Source organism: Diorhabda carinulata, chromosome 1, assembly GCF_026250575.1.
Source record: "Diorhabda carinulata isolate Delta chromosome 1, icDioCari1.1, whole genome shotgun sequence".
In the NCBI taxonomy this organism is placed as follows: domain Eukaryota; kingdom Metazoa; phylum Arthropoda; class Insecta; order Coleoptera; family Chrysomelidae; genus Diorhabda; species Diorhabda carinulata.
In genome coordinates this window covers 16,493,917-16,521,245 of record NC_079460.1, presented here as the reverse complement: position 1 = coordinate 16,521,245, position 27,329 = coordinate 16,493,917, and the positions used below count along the sequence as shown (strand labels likewise).

At 31.2% G+C, this 27,329-nt stretch overlaps 1 protein-coding gene across 1 annotated transcript in view; it reads right to left on the bottom strand.

Annotated features, from left to right (window-relative positions):
• LOC130891864 (probable G-protein coupled receptor 158) overlaps window positions 1-27,329 on the bottom strand; it is a 419,687-nt gene that overhangs the window by 150,062 nt on the left and 242,296 nt on the right. The window contains exons 6-7 of the mRNA XM_057796922.1: window positions 26,512-26,580; window positions 15,069-15,178 (exon numbers count right to left, since the gene is read on the bottom strand). Of these exons, the coding sequence (XP_057652905.1) occupies window positions 15,069-15,178; window positions 26,512-26,580 (179 nt within the window). The remainder of the gene's footprint in view (window positions 1-15,068; window positions 15,179-26,511; window positions 26,581-27,329) is intronic.

Here is a 27,329-nt window from a genome sequence, read left to right as displayed (position 1 = left end):
TCTAAAAATGTTAAATATAATAATAATTAGAATAATGCCAGAAAGACAAGAATTGCACCAACAGTAAATTACAGTAGTGAAACTTGCACACTTAATAAAGCAGACGGTTATATTAGATATTTGAAGAAGGTAAATAATTAAGAAAGTATTAAAGAAAAAAAAATTAAGAATTATAGTTAAGATCGAATAGCGCACTACGGAATTAATTTGAAGAATTAAGCAAAATAATAAGATATAATAGAATCGCTGACCAGAGAAATAACAACGTGAATGAAATAATTTGAAAAATTCGGAATAAAAAGTTTTTTTCTCACTTAAATCAATATTTTGATGCAATGTTCCTCAACATTCTGTCTATCAACGAATCTTGAAACACGTTTTATTATGAATATCACGTTTTAGCTTTCTATCCAAATGTCATGAATAAAATAAGTTGCTTTCTCGTTTTCTTTCTGGTTAGTAGAAATTAGTTATAAATTTGTCAGGAAATAAAATTTACGATTGGTTCTCCGTTAAAAGAAAAAAGGATACTTTTATGTAGGAAAATGAGAGCTATAAATTGATATAAATAAAACTTCCTCTCTACAAGCAAGCGAATTTATATGATTTAACTACGGGAATGTTAGACATCTCTAAAGTTATACTTATAGGCGTTATTCATAATAATGGTACATCGTTAGAAATTATTTAAAATTTATTCACATCGTACCTACTTTTTTCATCGAGTCGAATACCTATATTCAATTATATTTGAAATATATTTATACAACATCAAAATTGTAACTATTGGTTTCGCAAGTGGGTATCTGAATGCTAAGATGAGATTTCGAAACACGAATAAAAAAACTTTTTCCTGGACTACATCATGCTATATCCCAAAACACAAAGTGTAAACCCTTTTCTCTGTGAACTAAAGAAACGTTTTTGCGTAGATTAGTTTACTTTCGAAGGTCCAATTATTTTCCGTATACAAAGGCTGGCGTTTCGGGCCCAGGCCTAAAGCTAGTCGTTGGATATTCACTGTAATAGAGATTAGCTATAGGGCGGCTGTTATAGCCAAATGGTCAGTATTACCTATATCCTTTCCGCCCTTTGATCTAACATATTTTTACGGCATGTCTCCTGCAATAACTACAATTCACTCTTGGATGTAAATAGGGAAAAGAGAAATAAATGTAAATGGGGAAAAGAGAGAAATAATTGATTTATATAGGGAAAATGACTGTTCTTGACACTTGGCAATGTATTCTGCATTTATTACGCCCGTTCCGAGAAAACAATGGGATACATTTTGTAATGTATTGAAAGGGCTTGAAAGGAGAAAATAAACATTTTGTTATACGTTTTCGAAGATAACTAAGCCGTGTTTTTTTTTCAGCTACAGTTGCTTGTTTATAAAGAAAAACTTTCAATTGTACTCTTCTCAATAGAATATCTGATCAGTTTTCAACCATCTGATGATTTCTTATATATATTTATATAAGAGCGGTTTCTTATTGAACACGTGGTAATGAAACACCAAAGTAGACTAACTTTAATATATTTTCCGAGCTTTCGAATAATTATGTATTCATTCATAAGAAATACAATTCAAAATCACCGAAAATCTTTATTAATTATTACTCAAACGATGAATACATAAGTATTCGAAAGCTGGGAAAATATATTAAAGTTAGTCCATTTTGGTGTTTCATTGTCACGTTCTCAATAAGAAACCGCTCATTATATATATATATATATATATATATATATATATATATATATATATATATATATATATATAAATGTTGTTGATCTTAGGTCTCTCCTATTTTAAAATTAGTTTGTTTTTAATATTTTTCATATTTCTTTCAAAAGTTATATATGCTTACCATCAAGAGCACTATTGATACTAACACACTTACTGCTAAGCTAAGCTAAGCTAAGCTAACTGTATATGTGTACATATATATACAAGACTATACATTATTCATTTCTTTTTATCCTGTATCTGTCTGTGCTGGTCACATACTCCTAGACTTTGCTTATCTTGTACAATCTGATCTTCTTATATATTTTTTGATCTTACTGGTACAGTCTTTTCTTGTTTGGTCTCTACTCTGTAATTTTCCTTCTAGCCTACCCTTTTTCCATTCTTTTAATGTGTCCGTACCATTGTATTCTTTTTGCTTTAATTATGTTTACTATATCTTCAATTTCTAATAAATTCTTAACTCATAATTCATAAGTTCTCTGTACTTTAGCATTCCCTGGTCGATGATTTTTCAAATTATTCTCCTCTCTTATATTCGTAGTTGTTTATATTGGTTAGTATCAATTTGGACCTTCTTTATTTCTTGTTAACTTTCATTTTTTGTCATGTTTAAGACAGTCACACCCAATATATTCAAATGAAGATTACTATTTATGTTATTTTGTATACTTGCAATCATTATGTATTTTTGTTGTATTATTTGTATTTTGTAATGGTTACATGTGAGAATAGCTTTTGGCTTGATTTATCTCTCAACATACTGGATTCCTTTATCTTGAAGCTTTTTATTTGGTCTTCCTGGCAATCTTTTCTCATTCGGTCTCCACCAATTTTCCTAATACACTGCCGTTTTTCTTTTAATGTGTCCGTACCATTGTATTCTTTTTGTTTCTGTGTTCAAAATATCATTATTTTCTGATATATTCTGAATTTCATAGTTCATAAGTCCTTTATACTCATTATTGCCAACTTTCATTGGTCCAATTTCCCTAATTATTCTCCTCTAATATACGGGGTGGCTCATTAGTGTGTGGAAGTGCGATAACTTACTTAAGATAAAATATACAAAAAAATTTTTAGATAAAAGTTGTTATATTTGTACATATACACATTTCTAGAATATTTTGAGTTAGCCTAAGAGTGACAACATGAAGTAAAGTTTTTTTAAATAGGACATCCTGTATATATGCTTACCATTGAATATAGAGTAAAATTCTGCATCTAGCCCTATCTTTTCTTTTCCCATAAATTGTGACGTTGCCAAGTTGGAGTGAAAAATATGAGGATTTGACGAAAATTGGTGCACTATAAATGCTGCCTAGTAAACGTTATTATAGTAGTAAAAGTAACTAAACTTGTTTGGTAAGTACGAAGGTAAGTGATGGTTGAAGTGTCTTAACAGAGTAGAAGTTTTGTTTGGAGTTCTGGGTGTTTTTTAGATAATTTTAGATAATTTAGGAGATTTCATTTAGCAAAAACTTTTACCATCTTATAAAACTATTTCATTCCTTCAAATTATATTTGATAATGTAGACTCAAAAATTGACTGTTTCTAAGAAAATTCCACTTTTAGTTTATGATTTAAAAATATTCACCTTTTTAACAAGTAAAAACTGAATGTGAAATTTAAAATATTTCTAGTTTTTGTGACAAAATCAAATCAGTAATTTTATACTTTTAAAAACTATAATAAAATAAATAGGGCATCTACAAAACTAAATTAAGCAAACATCACCTTACCAACAAATGAAATGAAAATATCCATAGTTTTATTGAGTAACTTGTGAATATGACATTTTCACAGTTTTAGTCAGAGTGATTAGTTATTATCCAGACGTATTACAAAAAACTAGGAAGCAATTAAGATCATGAATTTTCTGATACGAGAATTGACAGATATGATTTTTGTACTGGTTGCCAGTGATAAGAACTGTTATAGGTACCCTATTCATTTTATTATAGTTTTTAAAAGTATAAAATTACTGATTTGATTTTGTTACAAAAACTGGAAGTATTTTAAACGTCACAATCAGTGTTTACTTGTTAAAAAGGTGAATATTTTTAAATCATAAACTAAAAATGCAGTTTTCTTGGCTGTTTTCTACCTGGAAATTTATATTGATAAATTCTTTGTGTGAGTAAACAGTTCTAATCACTGGCACCCAGTACTAAAATCATATCTGTTAATTCTTGTATCAGAAAATTCATGATCTTAATAACTTCTTCGTTCTTTGTAATATATCTAGATAATAACTAATCACTCTGACTTAAAATGTGAAAATGTCAAATTCAAAGGTTATTTGATAGAGCTATCGATATTCTCATTTCATTTGTTGGTACGGTGATGTTTGCTTAATTTAGTATTGTTGATACCCTTTTTATTTTATTATAGTTTTTGAAAGTATAGAATTACTGGTTTGATTTTGTCACAAAAACTAGAAGTATTTTAAACGTCACATTCAGTGTTTACTTGTTAAGAAGCTGAATATTTTTAAATCATAAACTAAAAATGCAATTTTCTTAAAAACAGTCAATTTTTGAGTGTACATTGTCAGACATTATTTGAAGGTAAAAAATAGTTTTATAAGATGGTAGAATAATATACTGGATGTTCCATTTAAAAAAATGAAGTTTTTGCTAATTGAAATTTCCTGAATTAGTGCTTATATAAAAAAAACACCCCGAACTCCAAACGAAAGTTCTACTCTCTTCAGACATTTTACTTACTTTCGTACTTATCAAACAAGTTTAGTTACTTCTCACTAATAACGTTTACTAGGCAGCATTTATAGTGCAACAATTTTCGCCAAATTTTCATATTTTCACTCCAACTTGTCAACGTCACAATGGGAAAAAACTTTTACTTAAAAATTTTTTTTGTATATTTTATTTTAAGTTATTTTACTTCCGTACACTAATGGGCCACCCTGTATATTCAGTTGTTCTTTGTCTGACGAATTCCGCGTACTTATCTCACTACGTAATAGGGTCCTTGCATACTTTTTTTTATACTTCAACTACGTTTATTATATCGTTCTTAATCATACACTATTTTTCAATTTTTTTTAAACGGTATATTAGTTCATAAAAAATAAATTAAAATACCTAAATGAGGCATCAAACCGCATTTCTTGTCACATGACCGAGTGTGACGTTGTGTGATGTACAAAGTAAGTAAACAGATTAAGTGAGATTAGAAGTAAATACAGTTTAAACAGAGTTGTTGGGATTCTTTTAAAAAAACAATCGTATCGTTAGTGCATTGTACCAAAATGTACAAACACTAGAACAAAAACACCAAACATAGTTTTCGGGCAAATCCCTCGAGAGACAAAGCGACGAAAACAAGGGTTTCAAGCTATAAGAAGGTAACTTGTTCAAGCAAACAAATGTGATAATGACGTTACTATAAGAAAGTCTAATTAGTAGTACCCATGTATCTGCTTTTACTCCTCGTATTCCAGCCTAAGTAAATAAATGATTATCAGCAAAGAGCGTATGTAGCAGCCATGAATGCATCTACCTTAGGTATATTGTCCGATCTTGCTTCGATAAATCCTATTTCGGCCATCATTTCAATTAGAATAGTCTTCGAAACCCTTACAAAAACACAAATCGGACTAAACAACCAATAACCTCCTCTCACAACAAAAGAATGGCGTTTGAAATGCGACATCCGGCGACCACGTTCTGTATTTACTTACTTTCTACGTCACAACCGCAGTAACCAATAGAAACATGTTTTCTGTCACGTGTTATTATTGAAATTATCATCAATTTATATTTGCGATTTATAAGCACCATTTGGATTATGTTTTATATCTAATTGTTCCCCTATATTAATGTTGCAAACACCAGTTATATATGTTAACTTGTACTTATACAAGATTTTTGTGAACTTTCTGATAATTATAGATTATTACTTCATCCATAATTTTATGTTGTAATGTTCACATCGGTGCTCTTATAGACCAACATACAGTACAGTAAAAAGCAAATCATTACCTATCGTGGATGAAAAATTGAAGTTTCTATAGTATAATGTAGAATGAAGGTTGAAATATGATTATAATATTTATGTCATGAGAAGGAGATTCGAGATTGAATGTCAACATCGAAGCCTTTTACAGTAATAGCATAATCATTGGTAGAGGTTTTGGCTTTGTAATTCAAAATTAATAACCCTGTTAAAAGCTTTATTCAATAATTATAATTTTTCTCGTACACATTTTTCAATTTGTTTCATTTTCTATGAGGTATATATTGATCTGCTCGAAAAAATTTAGAGAACAATTAGAAAAAATTATAGTTCAAATTTATATGGTTATATTTTCAAACATAACCAGGTAAGATTTGTTTCCAAGGATGCTTAAACCAGTATTATGAACTCAATTCATTTGAATATCAGAACAGAGGTCGCATTTGTACTAAAAAGGAACGTTGAATTTCAATGATTAAGTGGTATTATTCAATTAAAAAGTTGGAGCAAAACCACTGCTGGATTTCCATTTAGGTTTCGCGAGGTATTTCGCCATTAAGACTAAGACTAAGCGATTCATTTACATTGTTTATATTAATTTGAGAAATTGATTTATTTCTATTTTTGACTTGTCATGTCGTATATAAAATTTATCGTGAACTTCAAAGAGCTTTTTTAACATTCTTGTAATTTTGTTGGATTCTTAAATTTAGGACTGCTGCCAAAACGACATTTGAACCAGAAAGAGCCGTTTCGAGTTTCAGTCTTCTGTTAAAAGAATAAGGAAACTACATACTCAAATGTCAATCTGCTGCAAAAATATTTCAAACTAGAAGCATTTTATATCGTATATATTCAAAGTTCTTTTGGAAACACGCCAGTAACTTTGAAAAGAAAACTATAATATATTATAGTTCTTTTTATTTCCATTAGACGTGCCTCGACTTTGTTGGTCATTAGCACAGCAAAAAAAATTGGAAATAACATAATAAATTACACAAAGAAATATTTGAAAATTGTCATAATACTTGATCATATTTTTTTAAAGTAGAGGTTGGTAGTTATGTGGAAGTACAAAACTTTCCTGAATTATGTGAGACAGATAAGTGTTCCCTTAAGGTTGGATTTGAGATCATATTGCTGGGATCACTTTATTTCATAAAAAAATTAAGAATTCATGACAACGCGTGAAACTAAGCAATCATTTTTTCTAGTTAAATATTTGGTGTAATTGAGCAGATTGGAATTTTAACATCAATCAAAAATTCTAGTCTTAATAATTTATATTACCATCATCATCCTATTTTGGATGCTATTGATATATAAAGACTCAAAAAATTTTAAATACATGTTGGTTAATACTCTCAATATAGAAATATATATATATATATATATATATATATATATATATATATATGAATTGTAAAAAAGTTTTTGCCAGCTATATTATGAGCGGTTTCTTATTAAGGACATGGCAATGAAACATCAAAGTGGACTAACTTTAATATATTTTCCTATATTTTCCGAGCTTTTAAATTCTTCGTCTGGGACTGAAATTATGGTTAAATACAATATAAGTAATATGTATAAATGTATAACATAATAAAATTTTACTTAATTGAAATATTAATTCTGGTTTTTATAGGAATTTTTATTAATTTTTAATTGGTTTAATTATGAATACTATGAATTTTTATAGGTTGGATAAGGATAAGTTGTAGTGAATGATGTTCGATATTGATTGGTAAATTTATGCATAACATTAAAATTCAATAGGTTAGGTCGTTATGAATGTAGCTGAATGTTTATTGGCTTGAATATAAATGACAATAAATTTTATAGGTTAGGTTGATATAAATAAAGTTGAAATTTATAGGTTACGTGAGGATAGTTGGTTGTTAATGGCGTTGAAATTTTATAGAATTTGTTTTTTCAAAATCTAAAATATATGCAGAAATTACACTAAAGTTATTTGAATCAGTTTTCTTATTAATGCATTTTGGGCAATGTAAGTTGTTTCTAAAAATAAACAAATTCTATAAAAATTCCACGCCATTAACAACCAATTAAACTCACCTAACCTATAAACTTCAACTTCACTTAGAACGACCTAGCCTATAAAAATTATTGTCATTTATATTCTAGCCAATAAATACTCAACTAAATTCATAACAACCTAACCTATTGAATTTTAATGTTATCCATAAATTTACCAATCATTCACTACAACTTTTCCTTATCTAACCTATAAAAATTCAACGTCATTCATAATTTAACCAATTAATTCCTATAGGAACCAGAATCAATATTTCAATTAATCAATATTTCTATAAACGTCAATTTGAATATTGAATTTTGAATTCTATGAGATGGAAAATTTATACAAGCATTAATACTATGCAAAACCATCGAAAATCTTAAGTATTCGAAAGCTCGGAAAATATATTAAAGTTAGTCCACTTTAGTGTTACGTTGACATGTTCCCAATAAGAAAGCGCTTATATATATATATATATATATATATATATATATATATATATATATATTGTTATGGAGTAATTAAAAATGTTCATCTAGAGCTTTCCACTTATATCTGAATTTTAACATCATCAAAGTATGCCATGTTCGAGGCTCAAAGGCATTTGATAATTCTGACGTTTTAATTTTAACAGTGAACAGTAACTGAACGTTTAATTTCGAATTTATGTGATTGTTAGTGTTGCAAAATACCAGATACTCATTCAAATTTAGAATATACAAATATGGTGTTTGCTTATGATTTCTGTAATGGAAATGCTACAGCTGCTGCTGAAGAATATCGACAACGTTTTCCACACCAAAGATATCCTGATATAAACGTATTTATTAGAGTTTTTAACAAATTGTGCGAGACTGGTAAGCTTCCCAGTGCTAACATATCATCTAAACGCACTCGACAAGGTTTGGTAGAAGTAAAAAATATTCTGCATCTATGTAATAGAAGAAGATGTAACTACTAGCTCACGGAGAATTGCTACTCAATTGGGAATTCCAAAAAAAAAGGGTGATTAACACACTTCACGAACAAGGCTTATATCCTTATCACGTATAGAGAGTACAGCACCTACAACCAGAGGATTACGCTAACCGTATGGAGTTTTGTCGGTGGATAAATAATAATAATCGTGTTGTATTTACGGGTAAAGCTACATTTACCTGTGAAGGCATTAATAATACTTGTAACTATCATGTATGATCGGACGAAAATCCCCACGCAACAGTCGAAAACAATTTTCAACATCTTCTCACAGGAAACCACTGCCTAAATTTTTTACAAAATGAATTACAAGGTCTACAAGAGGATGTTAGAATGCAGATGTAATATCAGCACGATGGAGCTCCTGCACATGTCGCTCGTCAGGTCAAGCAACATTTAGACGAACGGTTTCCAGAGCATTGGATTGGTCGCGGAGGTCCCATTAATTGGCTTGCAAGATCTCCAGACCTCACACCACTAGATTTTTGTTTATGGGGCTGGATGAGAAATGGAATCTACAAAATAAAAGTGGACACACGGGATGCACTAATTAGACGAATTGAGAATACTGCAGCCCATATTAAAGAAGAAAGAAATTAATCAATTGGGAGAGCAGCAAAAGCTCTTCATGACGAAGCAGAAAGTGTTTAGAAGTCAATGGCGGTATTTTTGAACATTTATGGAAAAAACGCTGATTAAGAAAATTTGAGTTTTTCCACATTATTTTCACGTGTATGCACTCCTAGAGTTTGGTGCGCTCCTCCCGACTCACCCACGTCGGGTCAGTCAACCTTGACACCAGGTACCTCGCAGGTCATCGTTGTCGTGATATACGTGCGATCTCGAAAACCCCCGGAACTATATATTCGGCCAATTTCATAACGAATCTCAAGAGACTCCAATTGGCGACTTAGTTGTCGGCCACCCTTGACACCAGGTACCTTGTAGACCTTTTTTATCATGATACACGTGTTCAGTCTTCTCGAATTCATTCTCGGTAATATTTTTCGAGCTAGAAATTTTTTATTTTTTATCTCTTTGAGATGTACTTTTCAAAATGCATGCTTCCATGCAGTTTTCACTTCTCATAACTTCTTTTCACAAAGTTTCCTGAGACTCTCTCAAATATTTTTTGCATCTTGATCCGTCTTACCGTTTAGAAATTAAGAGCTTTATTACATCGACTAAATATATGATAAATAATGCTTAGATTCTCTGCTATTTAAGAAGAGAGTCGTTCTATTTTCCAATAATTTTAATTCTATTTTCCCAATAATTTTCAAGCAGGTATTTCGAATTATCAATTCACCTTGCCTCTTTGACTGTTTGTATTTATTTTTAATATTAAATAAAGTGGTGCCATTCTCGTTGTTAAATTTTTATTCTCAGAAAATGTCTTATATTCAGTAGACGAAATTATACGTGACTGTAAAGCCGTTTTGGAATTGGAAACTTCTAAGGTGCTTGTTGTAGACTACTGCATTGCATGAAATTTTTATTCGGCGCCTTTGAGAAACTGAAAATTCGACAAGAATTATAGTGAATATTGAACATACTAGATATTTTTTGTATTATAATCCTGTAGAATTTACAAGTTTAACACGGAAATTTAACAGATGCGACTTCCAATCAAGCCGCACTATTGTTTTGAAGTAGGACTGAAAAAAAATTTGAATCAGAATTGAAAAGGGTTGTAAAAATAATGAGGGTATGAAATTTTTCTTTTCTCTGTATTTCAGATAGTGAACGGAATTGAAGAAAATAGAAAACCTTGATCGCGCACTTGAATGAAGGACTATATCCGGTCTTAGATATTCGAGACTGTGACTGAGAAAAGTCTAATAAATATGATTTAACCTAGAATAACCAAGACATTCAAACTGGTATAATAATAATAGATAAAAAGAGTGAAATTTATTTTAATAAACCACACTTTATTTATATCATTAAATGGATGTAAATGATGAAAAATATGAAAAAGTACATATAGGTACAGAAAGGTGAAGGATATATAGGAAGTATTACTTTCTAATAATTAGCGAAAAAATTTAACATTATTAGAAAATGACTCTAATATCTGGGAAAAATACCAAAAGAGTATATGAACATAATAGTATCATAAATTGCGGGCGTGCAACTTTTAACCCATTGTTTCCGAACTCATGTGAACGTCCACATTTTATTGTGTTACTTTCATTCAATCTAATCATTTTTTTCAGTATTTACCATTTTCCAAATAATTTTTAGCGTATCCATAAGAATGAATCTTGACTTAAATCAATACTTTTTCAACTTTTTCGTCATCAGCATCTATTTTGAATTATTTTTAGAAACCGATTTTACCAAGATTCATATGTCAAAACTTATAGGGTGTGGTAGATGTATCTTGGTTTAAAAAGACCTTTTTTTTACATATTATTCATTGTTTTAAGTTTTAAGGGACTAAAAATAGTTAGTATAAAGTTTTTAATAGGATTGGATTTTTTATTCATGTCCTTAATAAGATTTACTCCACCAACCATCAACCATAGGATTGTTTGTATGCCGACTTCACAAACCATGGAACTATCGAAGTTATTTTGAATTTGGAATGTCATTTGGACGATCAAGTAAAATTAACTTAATTCAATTAAAAATAGAATTAGAGAATGAATTCGACTCACTCTAATTCATATAAATGGTAAGTTAATCAATTTATGTGATACTATTATATATTTCACCAATTTTTTTATTGAATCATCAAGAATTAGGAGGTACGGAAAATTTCAAATTAATAAATTGATTGAAAAACGATGAAAATTTGATTAACAAATTCCATCTAAACATACAAACTAAAGGAGTAAATTAAATGAAACACATAATAAGTTCATTCGAAACCACTATTTTAAGATAGCCACGAAACGATTTAGAAGCCGTTTAGACAAGTGGGCAAGCTCAGACTTCAAACCATAAAAATAATCAGTCACATTAAGTAATTGTCACATCTCGTACCTCGTTTCTAGTCACTGTACAAACCTCTCAAATTTTTTATTTAATCCTTATATGTTTAGAAATATTTCTTCTTATTACTAACCTATTAATATTTGTGATTAAAGCAATTGGATACCTTGGACCACTGAGTTAAAGTTACACGGTTTACAAAAAGTGAAACAGACAAAAGAAGTTGGAAACAAAGTGATGCTTCTCAAAATATTCGCCCTTAAGGATTACACATTTTTGCTTATACTGGAGGTGATATTGTAGAAACAAGGTTTTGAAAGTCGTCAACAGCTTCTTGAGGCGATGGAAATGGCAGTCCGGGTGTGATTTGTTTGACAGTGGGAAACAAGAAAAACTTACTGTGCAATGGATCGTGCGAATACAGGGAATGGGACAATAATTCCATGCTTTTCACTCTCACACATTTAGTGAATCATGTTGCGCACAGCATACCATTCAGAAATAATATACAAATTTGCGGACTATTTTATGTTACAAAGTTTTAAACATTAAAGTATTAATTAATCGAATGCAAGCTGCCAATTCAGGTAAATTATGTAGTTCAATATAATATAATATGCAATGAACTTTTAGTTTTAATGGAATTCAATGAAATAGTCGAACAATCAAAACATTTCATTAATTTGAAGATCAACTCTGTAAACGGCGATCCTGCATGAGTTTCTTTTTTTCGCAACGAAATTGAAAGTTTGAAGTTATGCGAAATGTGTAAAAGTCGGCAAACATCTCAACTAGAGGAATAAAATGGTGCAGTAAACTCCAAATTCTTAGTTCAGCTAAAAGAATACAATGTAACAAATGATGCAAAAGTGCTTTTGTTGATCACGTAACTTGCATTCAATTAGTAAACATTTTAATGCTTAAAAATTTGTAAAATGAAATAGTCCGCAAATTTGTTTAGTATTTTTGAATAATTTTCTTTGCTGTTGAGAAACTTCCATCGCTCTCAACGTCGTTAAACGTTAAAATATAATATTGGAAGCCATAATGAAGAAAAGTTATACTAATACTACCGAGAGAGAAGTATTTATTAACAAATACTGTTTTTAAGAGTTCACCTAATTTGAATATCTGGAGTTAACAATTACAAACAAAAATACAGAAATTCCAGAGGTAGAAAAAGAATTGGGGAGGAGAGAACGGCGCAGGAGATATAAATTGAATTCCGAAATAATATTATTATTAGTAGGGGCTAGAGTTTATAAAACAGTAATTCGCTCAACAGTGCTCTACTGCTCCGAACTATAGGTATGATTGAAAAGGCTACAAATAAATTGGAAGTATGTAGAGAAAAATATTTTGAAAAATTTTTGGAGGAATTATCTAGGGAACAAAGACAAAGGAAGAAATGGATAGAAGAGGCGAAGATATATATATATAAGAAAATTTGCTATAGAAAGATGGGAAGAGGAGGCACAGGACAGTATCAAATGGAGAAATTTAGTAAAGAAGATCGAGCTGACAATAAAAAGAAAACTCCAAAGCCATGGAACGACGCAGCCAGTTTCTAATATTGATATTTATCCAATTAAATAGCAAACTTATTTATTATTCATTGAAAGAATAAAATTCGTTAACGATGATGGTGGGGAGCTTCATAAATGAAATTGAACTAGATTTTTTGCGAACATGCTCATAAAGCTCAAAGCGGGGATCGAATGCATAAAGTAATATATCAAAACACTATACTAATAGAAAATTCTAGGAAAAAATGAATTTGATGCACTTGTTTTTTATTTGGTGATATCTCAGTATTGTTCATTGAAAATATTTTAAAGCACAAAAAATGAATTAAGCAAATAAATAAATTTGAAGTGGTATAGGCGTCTTAAATTCAGTACAATTAAAACTTTCAGCAAATTTTGGAAGTTTGTTGAAAGATAAAGCCTTAAGCGCTAAGATTTCATTATAATCTCTCAAAATTCATGAAATATTAGGTTTAATTGGTTGGATTATGTTGTGTAGGAATGTGGAAGTCATTCACAATCCATAAGCAAACTGTCTGTGTTTCGTTTCAGTATCTCTCCAATATTTTTTTGCGATTCAAAATATATGATGTGATCCATAGTCACATAGGACCAAACGTGATCTGTTCTACTGTAAACAGAAAATATATAATCAAAAAACTTGGCATCGTATGCCCCAAATAAGTACATAAAATTGTGAATTTCCAATGACAACATAATTTAACAGTTCAGCTCGTAACAAATATGTTTACTAGTTTAGGTCACAGTAAACTTGTTTACGTTATACATCTCACATTTTGCTGGAATTTTTTATTATCGAAGTTTAAATAAATTGGCATCCTCTCAACTTAATAGACTTCCCCAGCCCCGGAACCCCTTTAAATGATTTTGCATATTAACGCGTAATTTGCATTTTCGAAATTGATGAGCATAATTAATATGTACCTTGATAACCCTACTTTATATAAAGTCAAGGCAAATGTTTAGGTGGTAGTATAGAGGGGGAATTCGAAAGAAAAAGTAACTCCTATAATACTGATTTAATAAGGATAATGATGGATGGAACTTCACATTATACAAAATGTTTAAATAAAATAAAAAATACTAAGAAAAATTTAATTTATTTTAAGGTAACAAGAGTTGTAAGTAACCCATTACGCACGAAGTTGCGCAGAAGCGAGTGCATAATAGCATGCTACTTAAGAAAACGTGTCCTATTTTTAAAGAAATTGTATAATGTGCTGCCCACATTTAGGGGCATTACTCTTTCAATCCTAAATATACCTCGCTAAAGCTAAAAGTTTTTATATTTTTTAATTGACTAAATTTGTGTAAATAGACCAAATAAAGTCTTACGTAAATAAAAATTTTATTGTAATTTAATTCAATCAAGAAGTTTAAGTTTTCTTCTCAAAACGCACGTGTATGTTATGAGATCTCATTACGTGCATGTTATTGTTAAATTTCAATTTCAAGGAATGTTGACAGTGCGATTTTTGACGTTTACAGATATGGGCGTAGAAAAAATTTTTTGAATCTTACTTATATGCTGCATCCTATTATATTCATGAATATATTCGTGGAAATTAAAAATACTTTTTAAATGTGTGATCTTCACATACTGAATCACATCTGAATGTTTAAAACATATTTGGAACTTACAAACTTGTTATTTGAAATGTAATGTCTCGTACTGTAATATTCAATGGAAAAAATTGTTATGTAATAAAATTCTTCCCAAACTTTTCATTTACGCTCTCTACATTATTAAAACTATAAGTTTTATGAAGAACCTAAGAAAAATTAGATGAGTTCATGAGCTTGCGGCTGGTAATATTTATAGTGACTACTTACCTCCAGGTTTTGAGCATCAAAGCACCATAAGTTAGAGAGAAGCCGATTTCTCTGAGCCATACTCTAGCGGTACACGTATATAGCGTTGGCTTAGGATACATGACAATCATCTGAAATTAAAAAATGTGTTTAATAAAGAAAATGAATGAATATCAAATTGTTTCAGCTTAAAGGAGTTTCCTTAGGGATTGAAATCTTCCATTTATTACTCCATGACGATATTGATGTGAAAAAGCTGATGCATATGTGTATCCCTACATATTATAAAACGAAGTCTTTGTCGCATATGTTTGCCTGTCTGTTCGCGATAAACTCAATCTCTACTTTACAGATTTTCATGCGGTTTCCACCATTAGATGGAAAAATTCATAGGGAAGGTGAGGTATATACTTTATTGGATTGTTCCGGAGAAACAGTAGAGGGACATCTCTTTTTTATAGATCTACAGGAATCCTGCGATGCCATACCTGCCTTTAAAAGATAACTCACTATACCTATCTTTTGAAAAATTGTCACGTACAATGCGGATATTGGTAAGGTATTCATACAGATACAGGATGTATTGATATCTAGTTAGCCTAGACCAGTTTCATGCATAGATAAAATATTGCGTTACCATAGCAACGAACAATAACTTATTAGAAGTGCCAGTGTAAAGTTTGACGTCAAAAAAGTAAACGCAGTTAATTAAAAGAAATATCGAAATAATGCAAATCGGAAAATTAGACTATCGATCCAACATCAAGGACCTGTATTTAAAAGGGTTAAGTGGTGAACAGATTTACGGAGACATTCTTAATACCCTTGGTGATCAATGTAATTCGTATGCGACCGTGAAAAATTAGATTGCAAGCTTCAAAAGAGGTAAATTTTCGATTGAAATTGATGACCGATCGGAAAGGCCAGATTCTGTGTCAGTCCTCGAAAATATCGATGCAGTTCATGACATGATTTCATCAGACCGTAGAATTGGGCTAAAACGGATATCTGAAGCACTGAATATTTCATACGAACGCGTTCATCATATAGTTCACGTCAATTTGGAAATGAGAAAAATTCCTGCAAAATGAATCCTCAAATGTTTGAATGTTGACCAAAAGCGTGCAAGGTTAGAATCATCGCGTTCGATTTGTGCTCGATTTGAAAACGATGTAGACTTCTTAAACCGAATTGTTACTATGGATGAGACTTGGCTACCGGTCAAAAGTTTTTGCCCAACCCATAATACATTCATTCAATTTCAAAATTATACCCTTTAACAAATTTTTATTTGTTGTGTATCAATAAAACTATAAGGTGGGTAAAAACTATTGTTTTTGGTACATTTCTACGATCCAGAAACAAAGCAACAATCGATGGAATGGCGACACTTCGGTTCTCCAAGACCTAAGAAGTTTCGTGTCCAAAAATTTGCTGGGAAAAGTTCTTGCTAAAGTTTTTGGGTTTGCCATGGAGAAATCATAATTGATTTTTTAGATAAGGGTAGAAAAATAACTGGAGATTACTATTGGACATTACTGACAATTCTACGGGAAAAACTGAAAAGACGCGGAAAGCTATCCAAATATCCAAATAAGCTGCTACCAAATCTATCCAATCTCATGTTGTCATGTAAAAAATTTGTAATTTAGAATTTTGAATTACTAGAACAGCCCCCTTATCCACCAGATTTGGTAAATTTTCTTCCAACGAGGAAATATTATAAGCTGTGTAGGTCTGGATCTAGAGACGTTGCAGTTCGCTGTAATAAATGTATCAAATTGAGAGGAGAATATGTTGAGTAATAGAATATTTTGACATTGAAATTTTTTTTGGTTCTATAGTAGGCTAAGAAGTTTTTAATATATCCTCGTAAGTGAGTAAATTACATTTCAGTTCATTATTATAATATGTTATACTTTCTTCTTCATCGCTGTTATGTATCTACTCCTGGACAAAGACTTCTCCTAATGTTTTCCACATTATTCTGCCTTGTGTCGTTCACATCCAATGTCGGCCTGCTACTCTCACAATATCGTCACGCTTGCGTTTGTGGTCTCTCTTGGTTGCCATGTTGTAATCTTTATAGTTCACATTTCTCTATCTTCACGTCCAACATCACCTACCTACTGCTATTTCAACTATACGCTATATGACGTATGTGACTTCTGAACGTTTTCTGATTTTCTCGTTATAGATCTCATCTCTTAGAAGATTCCTAGGAAGGGTAGGTTCAGCAAATTCAAAGCAGGTTCTCTTTTAAAAACATAATGCTAAACCACATCCTGTGAAAGTCACGTGGAATGAAACCGAAGAACTTGGTGGTGTTGAATCCCTACCACGTCTAGCATTTATTTGAGACCTTACACTGTCAAATTACTGTTTATACAGATCCAAGGAGAAATTTTTGCTTTGGAAAAAAAAAGGAATCCAACAGAAATGTTGAAAATGCAGTGCGACAATGTTTTGCTGCGAAATGCTAAAACTGGTTTTACCCAGGTTTTAACCAGCTTGCTGAACGTTGGGTTGAAACCATAGGGGAACAATTCAATAATATTAAGGCTTGTCCTGTTGATTGAAGATTATTTGATAAGGATAGTAAACATTGGAAACCATTATTAATTATGATACATCCTCTATATTATAGTCTGTTATATGTTTATAATAAGTACATAACAAATTACATTTGAATATTGAAATAGTGTTAACATTCTATTAGTTTTGTTAATTAATAATCTCGATCTTAAGTCTCCTCTAATTGAAACTTCGTTTCAAAACGAAGATAAAGATAAAATATTGACGCTTCGATTTACTTCGGTTTTCATCAAAATGTGACTCAAAACTCTGATCCATTTATTATATAACGAAAGGCAACACATGTAAGCATAAAATGTTATATTATTCGTGCGAAGCCGGGTCCATGTATCTATTCTACACCGGTATAATATTATTAAAGGTGTCACAGAAGATTAATTCAGGTAATTCAACAACTTGAATCATTAAAAATCGAAATCTAAAGCTTTTCAATGAGAAATGAGAATCAGTCTTTTTTTCAGTTGTTATTGAAATTACTAATAATTGTCGTTATTTAACTTATTCTATAACTCATGAACACATTGCAATGGATTAATAAATGTCAATGTATTCTGATTTCAGTAAATTATGGTGACGCTACACCTCTGTTTCATTAGGAAAATGATTTTATTTATCTTCAAAGTCATCAATACTGACATCAAAGCACGAAAGGAGCTACATATAAATAAATTAAATAGGAAATAGGAACAGAAATATTTAATCCTTTTTAGTAGCAGCAAAAAGTGAAAGAACAACATTTCGATGGAGACTAGTGATATCATTGTTGTGATTTTGTAAAATCTATTCTTCGTTTTCTACCTTTCCACTGTTCTACAGCAATTTGACTTGATGCGTACCACGATTATACTTCCAAGTTACAAACAATGTGAAATTTACCTCAAAAATTATAGTGCGTTTCTAAAATTCGAGATCAGAAAGACAATGTTGAATTGTTCGAATAAAACGGTAAGTCTGGAATTTATGACTATGCTTTGACTCCCCCACCAAGTATTCATATCTTACAGACAAAGGAAACATTTCATAACACCAACTTCATCCTATACTAAACCGTACATACATTGTAAGCGTTTGAATTTTGTCGGCTTGGCCGCGTTTATGTAACAATTCGTCACTAAATTACAGGGTGAATTGATGATTAATTAACTCAGAAATCAACCAATCCAATCCAATCCAATCAACCAGAAATAATATCAACCAATTATCCAGAATATCTACATAAATAATTTATTCGCGTTTGCAAAAATCTTTGACAAGTCTCAACAAAATTTAAACTTGCTGCTTCGATCCATTTTATTATAGCAGATCTCGAACTACCACTCAGTCAAAATGTCTCAATTCAGTGTCGCATTGTTATAAAATTTTCAACTGAAGGAGATTCAACACAAACACAAACAGATTAGAAGCTGTTTACGACTTATGTCCATCATTTTCAATAATTAAAAATTGGTCTAAGTTGCTTCGTTGGGTACTAGGATCATTAGGAGATGACCTACGTGTGGGAGGTCCTGTGACGGTGACCATTCCAAAAAAAATTGAATTAATGGAACAAATGGAAGAAACACACTGGCATTTACAAAACTAATGTTGTGAGGATCCTACATGAGCATTCAAATTTGACAAAAATTAGTATAAGATGAGTTCCTCGAATTCTGAACGCAGTGCAAAAGCAGCGTCGAGTAGAATTTTGCGAGCGATGTTTACAGCTTTGCCGCGAGGATCAGAAAAACTATGGTCTTCCACATTGATTCAACATCTTAAAGAGATTCCCTAGAGGGGCATCGGAAAGGAGAGCTTGTACCAAAAAAATCAAAGGTCACAAGAAACACCAAAAACGTAATGACTACAATATTTCGGAACTTCTAGGATATCCCTTTGGTTGACTTTAAGAACTCAAACACAAACAAGGCTCAGTAAAATATACCGTAGTGTGAGCTTGCGTCTTGACAATGCTCCAGTCCACACTGCTTCGCTTTCCAAAGTTACTGTACATGATTGTGCTTCATAGAGATTGAGCACTCACCATATAGCCCTGATCTGGCCCCAGTCGACTATTTGTTGTTCGCAATGCTCAATGCCGAGTTAAGAGGTGAATATTCAACGATAAAATTAGTCGGTGTACGAACTAACTCTAAATAGTTATTATATTTTCATAGTTACATAGAAGTTTTAGTCAGACGTTCTGAAAAGTTTTTCAAATTTATATTAGGATAAAACTCATGGACCGCACTACGAATCATCAACATTATTGTTGTAATTTATTTTCCTTTTATTCAACGGTCCCCAGGTTCTTGCTATCTTTTCACTTAGTTTATTCATTTTAATTTTCATATGTCTTCTTCTTTCTACTAGTCAAGTATCTATATTAGCTGCAACAGAGATTTGTCTCTAAAGTATCTAGCTCATATTTCTATCTCCATGCCAAAATTCCCGACCAATCTCTGTGTGGTCAATAACGGAGTTATTGGATCATTAATATTGGACAAACTAGCCACTGCTATATTGCCATGATTCGACGACTTTCGCAGTGGAACAAACTATTCTGATTTACCAAGACCAAAAAAAAAGAAATGAAAATCAGAGTTTTATTTGATTATGAAAGTTTTGTGCGCGACGAATTTGCTCCGACAATCACATGATTACTGAAAAATACTACGTTGAAGTATGCAGTCAAGAGAAAACAAATACATCTTGTAACTTCACCATCTTTCATACAGTCCCGAAGTAGCTCTTTATGACTTTTCAGAATAAAAATGTCGCTGATTCAATGATGAAGAAATAATTAAAGCTCATCCAATGAATGAGTTGAAGGCATTTTGAGTACCATGATTGCTTCAACGAAAGAAACCACTACCGAGAATGTATTGTTAATTAAGGATGTCACTCATCATAGGATAAAGAATCACACTTGGGCTCAATACTTTTGAGAAAAACATAGTATTTCGACATATTTGTCCAACTGATTATCGTTTCAGTATATTTCTCAACTTGTTCTTTTATATCTTTATGATTTCCTAGCCATGTAAACTTATCTTACGATTCATATGTACTCTTCCTGTGAGTTTTCATTCAGACTAATACTTTTCATTAAACTCCTCTATTTTCCACTATACATGTTTTTAAATTTATCTAGTTCCGATATCAAATATGACACTTTAAGTCACTCCTTGACATTAGGAAACGTCACATTTTTCATAATATTTATATATCAGTTATTAAAAGTAGTTATGTAAAAACTTAACGTAACTGTTTAAGTTTCAAAGAATAATTTATGAATAACTGCAAAAGCTGATTGTTATTTCATTATTTAAACTGACAATTAACTTATTTCAATTCAATAGTATTTTAAGATTCATAAACAACATTATTAACGACACAGTTGTTCCAAGTAAGTCCATTTTCTGGGTAAATATTCTCTTGAACTTCTTGTCTAATGTTATTTTCATTTCATCTACATATAAGCCGGGGGCTTAGCCCAGAATGTTTTCTGGGCTAAGCCCTCATACCATGTCATGAGTGTCCTTGAGTGGACCCAGATAAGCAATCTTTGTTGGTAATTTTCCAATGGTATTCATGCCCTCGGGTTGTATGCCACATTTCCCTTATAGTAGTGCACAAAAAATCTGTCGTGGTTTACAACAGAAGGTCTAATCTTTCAATACTTTTTGAAGAGGTCAACAAGATAGACACAGCATTGACCACAATAATAATAATAATGCTTTGCATTTTGGAATTGTAATTTTAAAAAAGATACATATCGTAAATTAAGTTATACTTTTGCAAATAGAAATATTTCGTCTTCAGGATCTTTTACAAATTTCTCTCCTTCATCAAAATCTCCGATTTTTTTGCATGATATCCTGCTGACTGTCTCTTCAGCCATAACAAAAGCTTAGTGTATTTCTTGATATCGACATTTTTGCGTACGATGAGCTCAGATCTCAACATTGAATATATAGTCCACAAAGTCGACGCCTTAGATGTTTTTAAATTTTCAAAATAAGCAAGTTGTAGATTTTCGTTGGTGTTCTTTATATTTTTCAAATCGCACCATTTTTCAAATTTTTGGTAGGCCAGAGCGTGTGTACTTCTTGATTGTTCAGTTCATTAAACTACCCACTCCAGCGTTTGCAGACTCTCAACTTCAAACGGAATGTCTGATTTGTTATCTGAAGACATTTCAAGTAATTTCTTATGACTTTTTTTGACTTATTTTAAAAAATCGTTGTTTGCTTCCATAGTAACAATATTTCAAGACCTGCTTCCATAGTAACAAACAGAAAAGAGAAATATTGTTCAACTCGATAGCGCTATTTGACAAATATTATCACTCTTTTCATAACTAGTTACGTAAATAATATCACATGGAAGTACAAGAATGAGAAAATATTATATAGTTTTTTATGAACATAGATGTACATGTGTACGTAATTTTAAGTAATTTTATTAAGAATATGGGAATATTACCTGAAAAGCTTTATTATTATTTTTTTTTGTACAATCTCCCTTCTTATTTCACTGTTTTCAAAGGTAAATTTATGGATAAAATTACCATGAGTGAAACTGTATCGTTGATTGCTGAAATACGAAACCTTCATGTTGTTTATCAACTCAAGGAGCTTCACACTTAGTTGTATTTAATACCGTATAAAAGCGAAAAATGTTTGACTAATGTTCCATTATCATTATTTGGTTAGTTGAATCTGATTTTATTTAAAATTTGCAACCATTAGACATTATTCATATAGGGTGAAGCATATTTTAAGCTTGGCGCTGATCTAGAGAAAATATTCTTCTGCGGAGCGAGAGTTCAGGTTGGACTGAAATGGAATGTAAAGAGCAAAAAAGGTCTATCACACTTTTCAAAAAGTGTAATAGATCTTTCTGTTGTCGACCGTTTGGCTGGTGAACTGGTTCAAAAGTTTACAGGAAAACTGCAGAGGACCTGCAACTCAGACGATCGATGAGATTTTATTTAAAGGCTAAAGTATGAAGTAGAGTAGGAAGGTTCATCCAAATTTTCCTTCGTGTGCCTTGATGAGACAGACTCGCCTCCATACTCTGTCCAGAATATTGTTCAGATTGGCCGTCAAACTAAAAATGTCATTGAATCTCACTCCCAAATAGACACCTTCTCTGCGGAAATCAAGAATTCCTTCTTAAATCTCCTGATCTTAGGATCGGACATTGAGAGAGAAAATGTCCTCCATCTTTTCCTATGGATGACAAGGAGCTAGGGTATCATACGTATAAATGATGAATAGAAAAGGGTCTAGTTGAGGGGTTAAATGGTCGAGATAAGCAATAACCGAATTTGATACTAATGGAGTGGTCAGTAAGATATGAATATTCCAATTCTATTGTCTGATACCTATGAAAGTAGGATACTCTGAAGCTTTCTAACGAGTCCGACATGGCAGAGCTGATCGAAAACCTTCTGGAAGTTTGAGTTTGAAGATGCGTAATGTCAGGTAGAGAGTTAACATGAGATGATGATCATAATAATAAAATATTGAATATCAAATCTTTCTTATTTATTTTAGTAAAATGAAAATGTACTCAAAATTCCTGTTTATTTTAAAACATTCTCGTTAGCACCAACAGATTTCTAGAAAGAAAGATAGAATATCTTTATTTATATTCTTCATCAAATGATAATCAACCAGAATAGGAAAGATACATAATAATTTCAAAATAATTTATTCGCATGAATTTCGAAACAATTCAAAAAAACGACATTGGAGCGGCCGTGGGCTTTTGAAATGTGAATAAGTGCGAGTATTTTACGAATACACAAATCAACGTGGAAATTATGCGGAACATAAAAAAAAGATAGAGGTTGAAAACTTTATAAGAGACAATAAATATTATCCACCTTCTAAAGGAGAATAAACTTCAAAATAATGTTGGAAAAAGTATGATTATAATATAGGAATAATATATATGGTATTTACAAATTCATGCGACATTCATGAGACTTTTCTATTACAAGATTACCTTCTTCGGAAATATCAGAATAGCAAGACCTAACTACCTTCTTTTTTAAATATTGCTGTAAAGGAGTGAAATTAAAAAACTTTACTTAAAATATCACTTAGAAGGCTTGTTCAATTATTTATTTTTGAAGAAGAAAATGAAATGCCTTGAACAACTTAATTGTACTCCACTTTTATTTCAGTATTGTATTGTAATAAGATAAAAATAGAGGTATTTTAGGATTCTTGTTCAAACTCTTGAGTATTAGGAAAATTGAGAAATTGAAATAAACAGCCATTCGATATAATATGGTAAGGGTTGTTAACTTCAATCTCGTGGGAAGCAACATAAATGTACTATTTTTACGTAAATTTAAGAAAAAACTTTGCTCATTAGTAAGGGTACCTACCTCCGAAGAGGGTGCACTGAAATTTTGTTATATCAAAATCTCATCACAATTTTATACCAGCCATTATCTCCAGGATTTCGTCATTTGAAATACTCTGTAATTTCAGATTTGTTGTTATTTTTCAATTGATAATATATTGTATTGTCATGTATTATTTGATCAATTCACATTTTTCCGTATTACTTGTTATTAATGTCCAAAGTGTGCCAGATTATCTCGGACATAATTCATATCAACTCATAAACGTTTGTGATATTTAAAAGGTCAAGTAGGTAATTCAAACAACGGGTTAAAAACCGTTCAAATGGGCTAATTAAACTCTGAAAAAAGAGGAGCAAATACATAGGATGAAACTAGATACTCTTGAAGATACTTCAGTTCGACGGAGATATTATCATTAAAATCCTTTTACAGGATCTCTTTAGGCCAGGTCAATCTATTTAAATTCATCTTTCATATTACTGGATAAAAATGTTTCTATTCGCAATGAAAACAAAATCAAAACATGTTTACTCACACACGAACGCTGTTTTTAATCGGTTGTTCGGTTATGAATATTTTCGCAAATAAAACGGAGGATTTGACTGGTGGATTGATGTTATTCCATTAAACGTCGCCAATTATGTGCAATTGATAAAATTGACTGAAATTGAATACAGTTGAGTAGAATTACGTATTACTCTATATATTCAACAGATTGGATAAAATAATACGGATAATATTGATTAAAGTAGAAATAATCGAGGTTTTCCATTTCCTGTCTAATACTTTAGCAACAATCGATCTTATGTTGTTGTTTGATTTCTATTCATAGAAAAAAATAGTATCTAGAAAATGTGGGTTCTTTGAATTGTAGATCGAGTCATTTGATATATAAGTATCAAGTGTACTAAGTAAATGTTAGATCATTATCCCTTGAGGGGAACAGCTTTACAAAGCTGATAGCCTCTGTTGGAAGGATTCGGGAGCTGCCCGAGCGTATAAATCTAGTTAGTTTTCGGAAATGATGCTTTTTTCTTAATTTGCTAATTTTTCACTTAAACTGTGACATTACCTTTATATTATCATTATCTGCGTTTTTATTGCTACTGCTTCCCTGATTTTTTCGAACGAATGCTGGTAACCATTCAGAATTGACTGTTATACGTTGCTCTATTGGAACGATGGCAACATGTTCAATTATTCCGAAAAAACAGGCGACCATTTACGTCGAAGTGCATCGAACAACTTTTGTTGGATTTGTCTCGTCTTGAAAGATCCATAGTTGATTGTTGTTTAGTTTCAGGTTCATATGTATAGATCTATAATTCGTCGCCTGTCATGATCTTATAGACGTCTGTTGAAGCACCGCGATTGAATTTTTTCAGCATTTCTTTGCACCAATCGATACGAGCTTTTTTTGAGCGATTGTCAAATTATGCAGTATCCAATTTATCCAGTTTATGCACAGCATCGATGTTTTCTGGAACAACAGTCGATTTTGAACTATCTTCACGGAATTCATCCTTTAGCAACTACGATTGAATTCGGAAAACCAGCGAAACACACTGGTTCAAGATGGTGCTTCATCACCAAAAGTTGAAGCGAATTTATCGGCACACTGTATAGTTGTATAAATCATCGCTTCACATAAATTAGCATTGAGTTGTTGAGTAGATGAATTCCCTTCTAAGGGTAATTGAATTTTTTTCCTGTTCTGCCATATTTTGTCACCTAAAATTTCTGTTGGCTATTTTCCTATAGGCTTCAAGAAATATTTTTCCATTGATATACGTAAGATCGATATAGCTTCTGATCCTGAAATTAGCTAGGTTTGAATTGTCCTTCGGCACTTCTCAGAAGCAAAAATACTTTTACAGACAAACTGTATCTATTGACAAAATAGCTGGAAATCAATTATTGACTACCTGGAATATTCTATTCAGTTAAGCCGAAAAGGGGCGCAACCTAGATGGTGATGAGTCTCATTAAGAAAACCAAATTGTCTTAAGAATCAAGAAATGGAGGTGAGAAAAATTAGATATTTCGAAACAAATTCTTTTAAATATGAAAATATAAGCACATGTTTTCTTGCACTTCAGTAAAAAGTATTGAAATGTTTCATGTGTCAAAGTCAAAAATGGAGAAAGATTTTGGAATTTCCGACGAAATTGCAAGAAAAGCTTAGAAAGGCAACACAGTTTACTTTTGGTCATTGAAGACGATAACTGTTAGGCTTTCTGTGGAATAAATGTTCGACAATAAAAAAAAAGTAGATAATAGTGAGATTTGTAAAATTCACGCGAAAATTATAAGGGTTTCAACAAAAAAATATTCACGCAGGCCATGATGTGTACTTAATGGTATTTGAGCTATAAAACGCAATAATTTATTATTAAGAATATTTCAGTAAAACAAAATTCAATTGCCTTTCGCAACTAATAGAATAAATAAATATCTATTACTTCAAATTTTGATTAAAAATATACAAACTAATAATTTACTCACAGTGCTATATATAAAGAATGCTCCTAATGCTATAACTCTTAACAGCACGGGACTAGCAGCACGAACCACCTAGAACAGAAACAAAACTATAGAGTTGGCTTATGAAAATATATCCGGATAGAATGCATAGTTAAAAAAACTTTCTCATAATGACAATTATTTTCAAAACATTATTATAAACATAGATTGTCAAATTTGTTATTTCTTAGACCTTTTGATATATTAATGCATCTAAATGTTCTTGATTTTAGGTCTCTTCTATTATAAAATTAGTTTTTTTTTGATAATTTTTAAAAGAAAGATAAATTTTGACATTTCGACTTTTCTTTAAGTCTTTTCCAAAATATCATATTAAAAATTATCAAAAAAAAACTAATTTTATAACAGAAGAGACCTAAAATCAAGAACATTTAACTGTAGTATCAGTAGTAACATATTTTATAGGCTGGGATTTTCAGAATAATTTTCACTGAATATGGTCAATTTGAATGATGAAAAAAATGCACTCGTTCACTTTTGAATGGGCGATATTCTTCAACTATAAAGAAACTATGGTGTAATGCAATAAGAAAGATGGAATCCATAAGTCTACAACAATTGAATAATGTTATGTGCAACTTGATTATACATAACATCGATAAAAATTAATAAAATATCCTTTCTGCACACATTAAATAATTCTGTTGACTTGAATATAATAATCATACAATTTCAAATAGACCTACTTGAGTACACATTAATTAGATAATTCCTGTTAAAATAATTGTTATCGTCATTGTGTAGCTAAGTCACGATTCTTTATTAGTTGGTGAGACCTG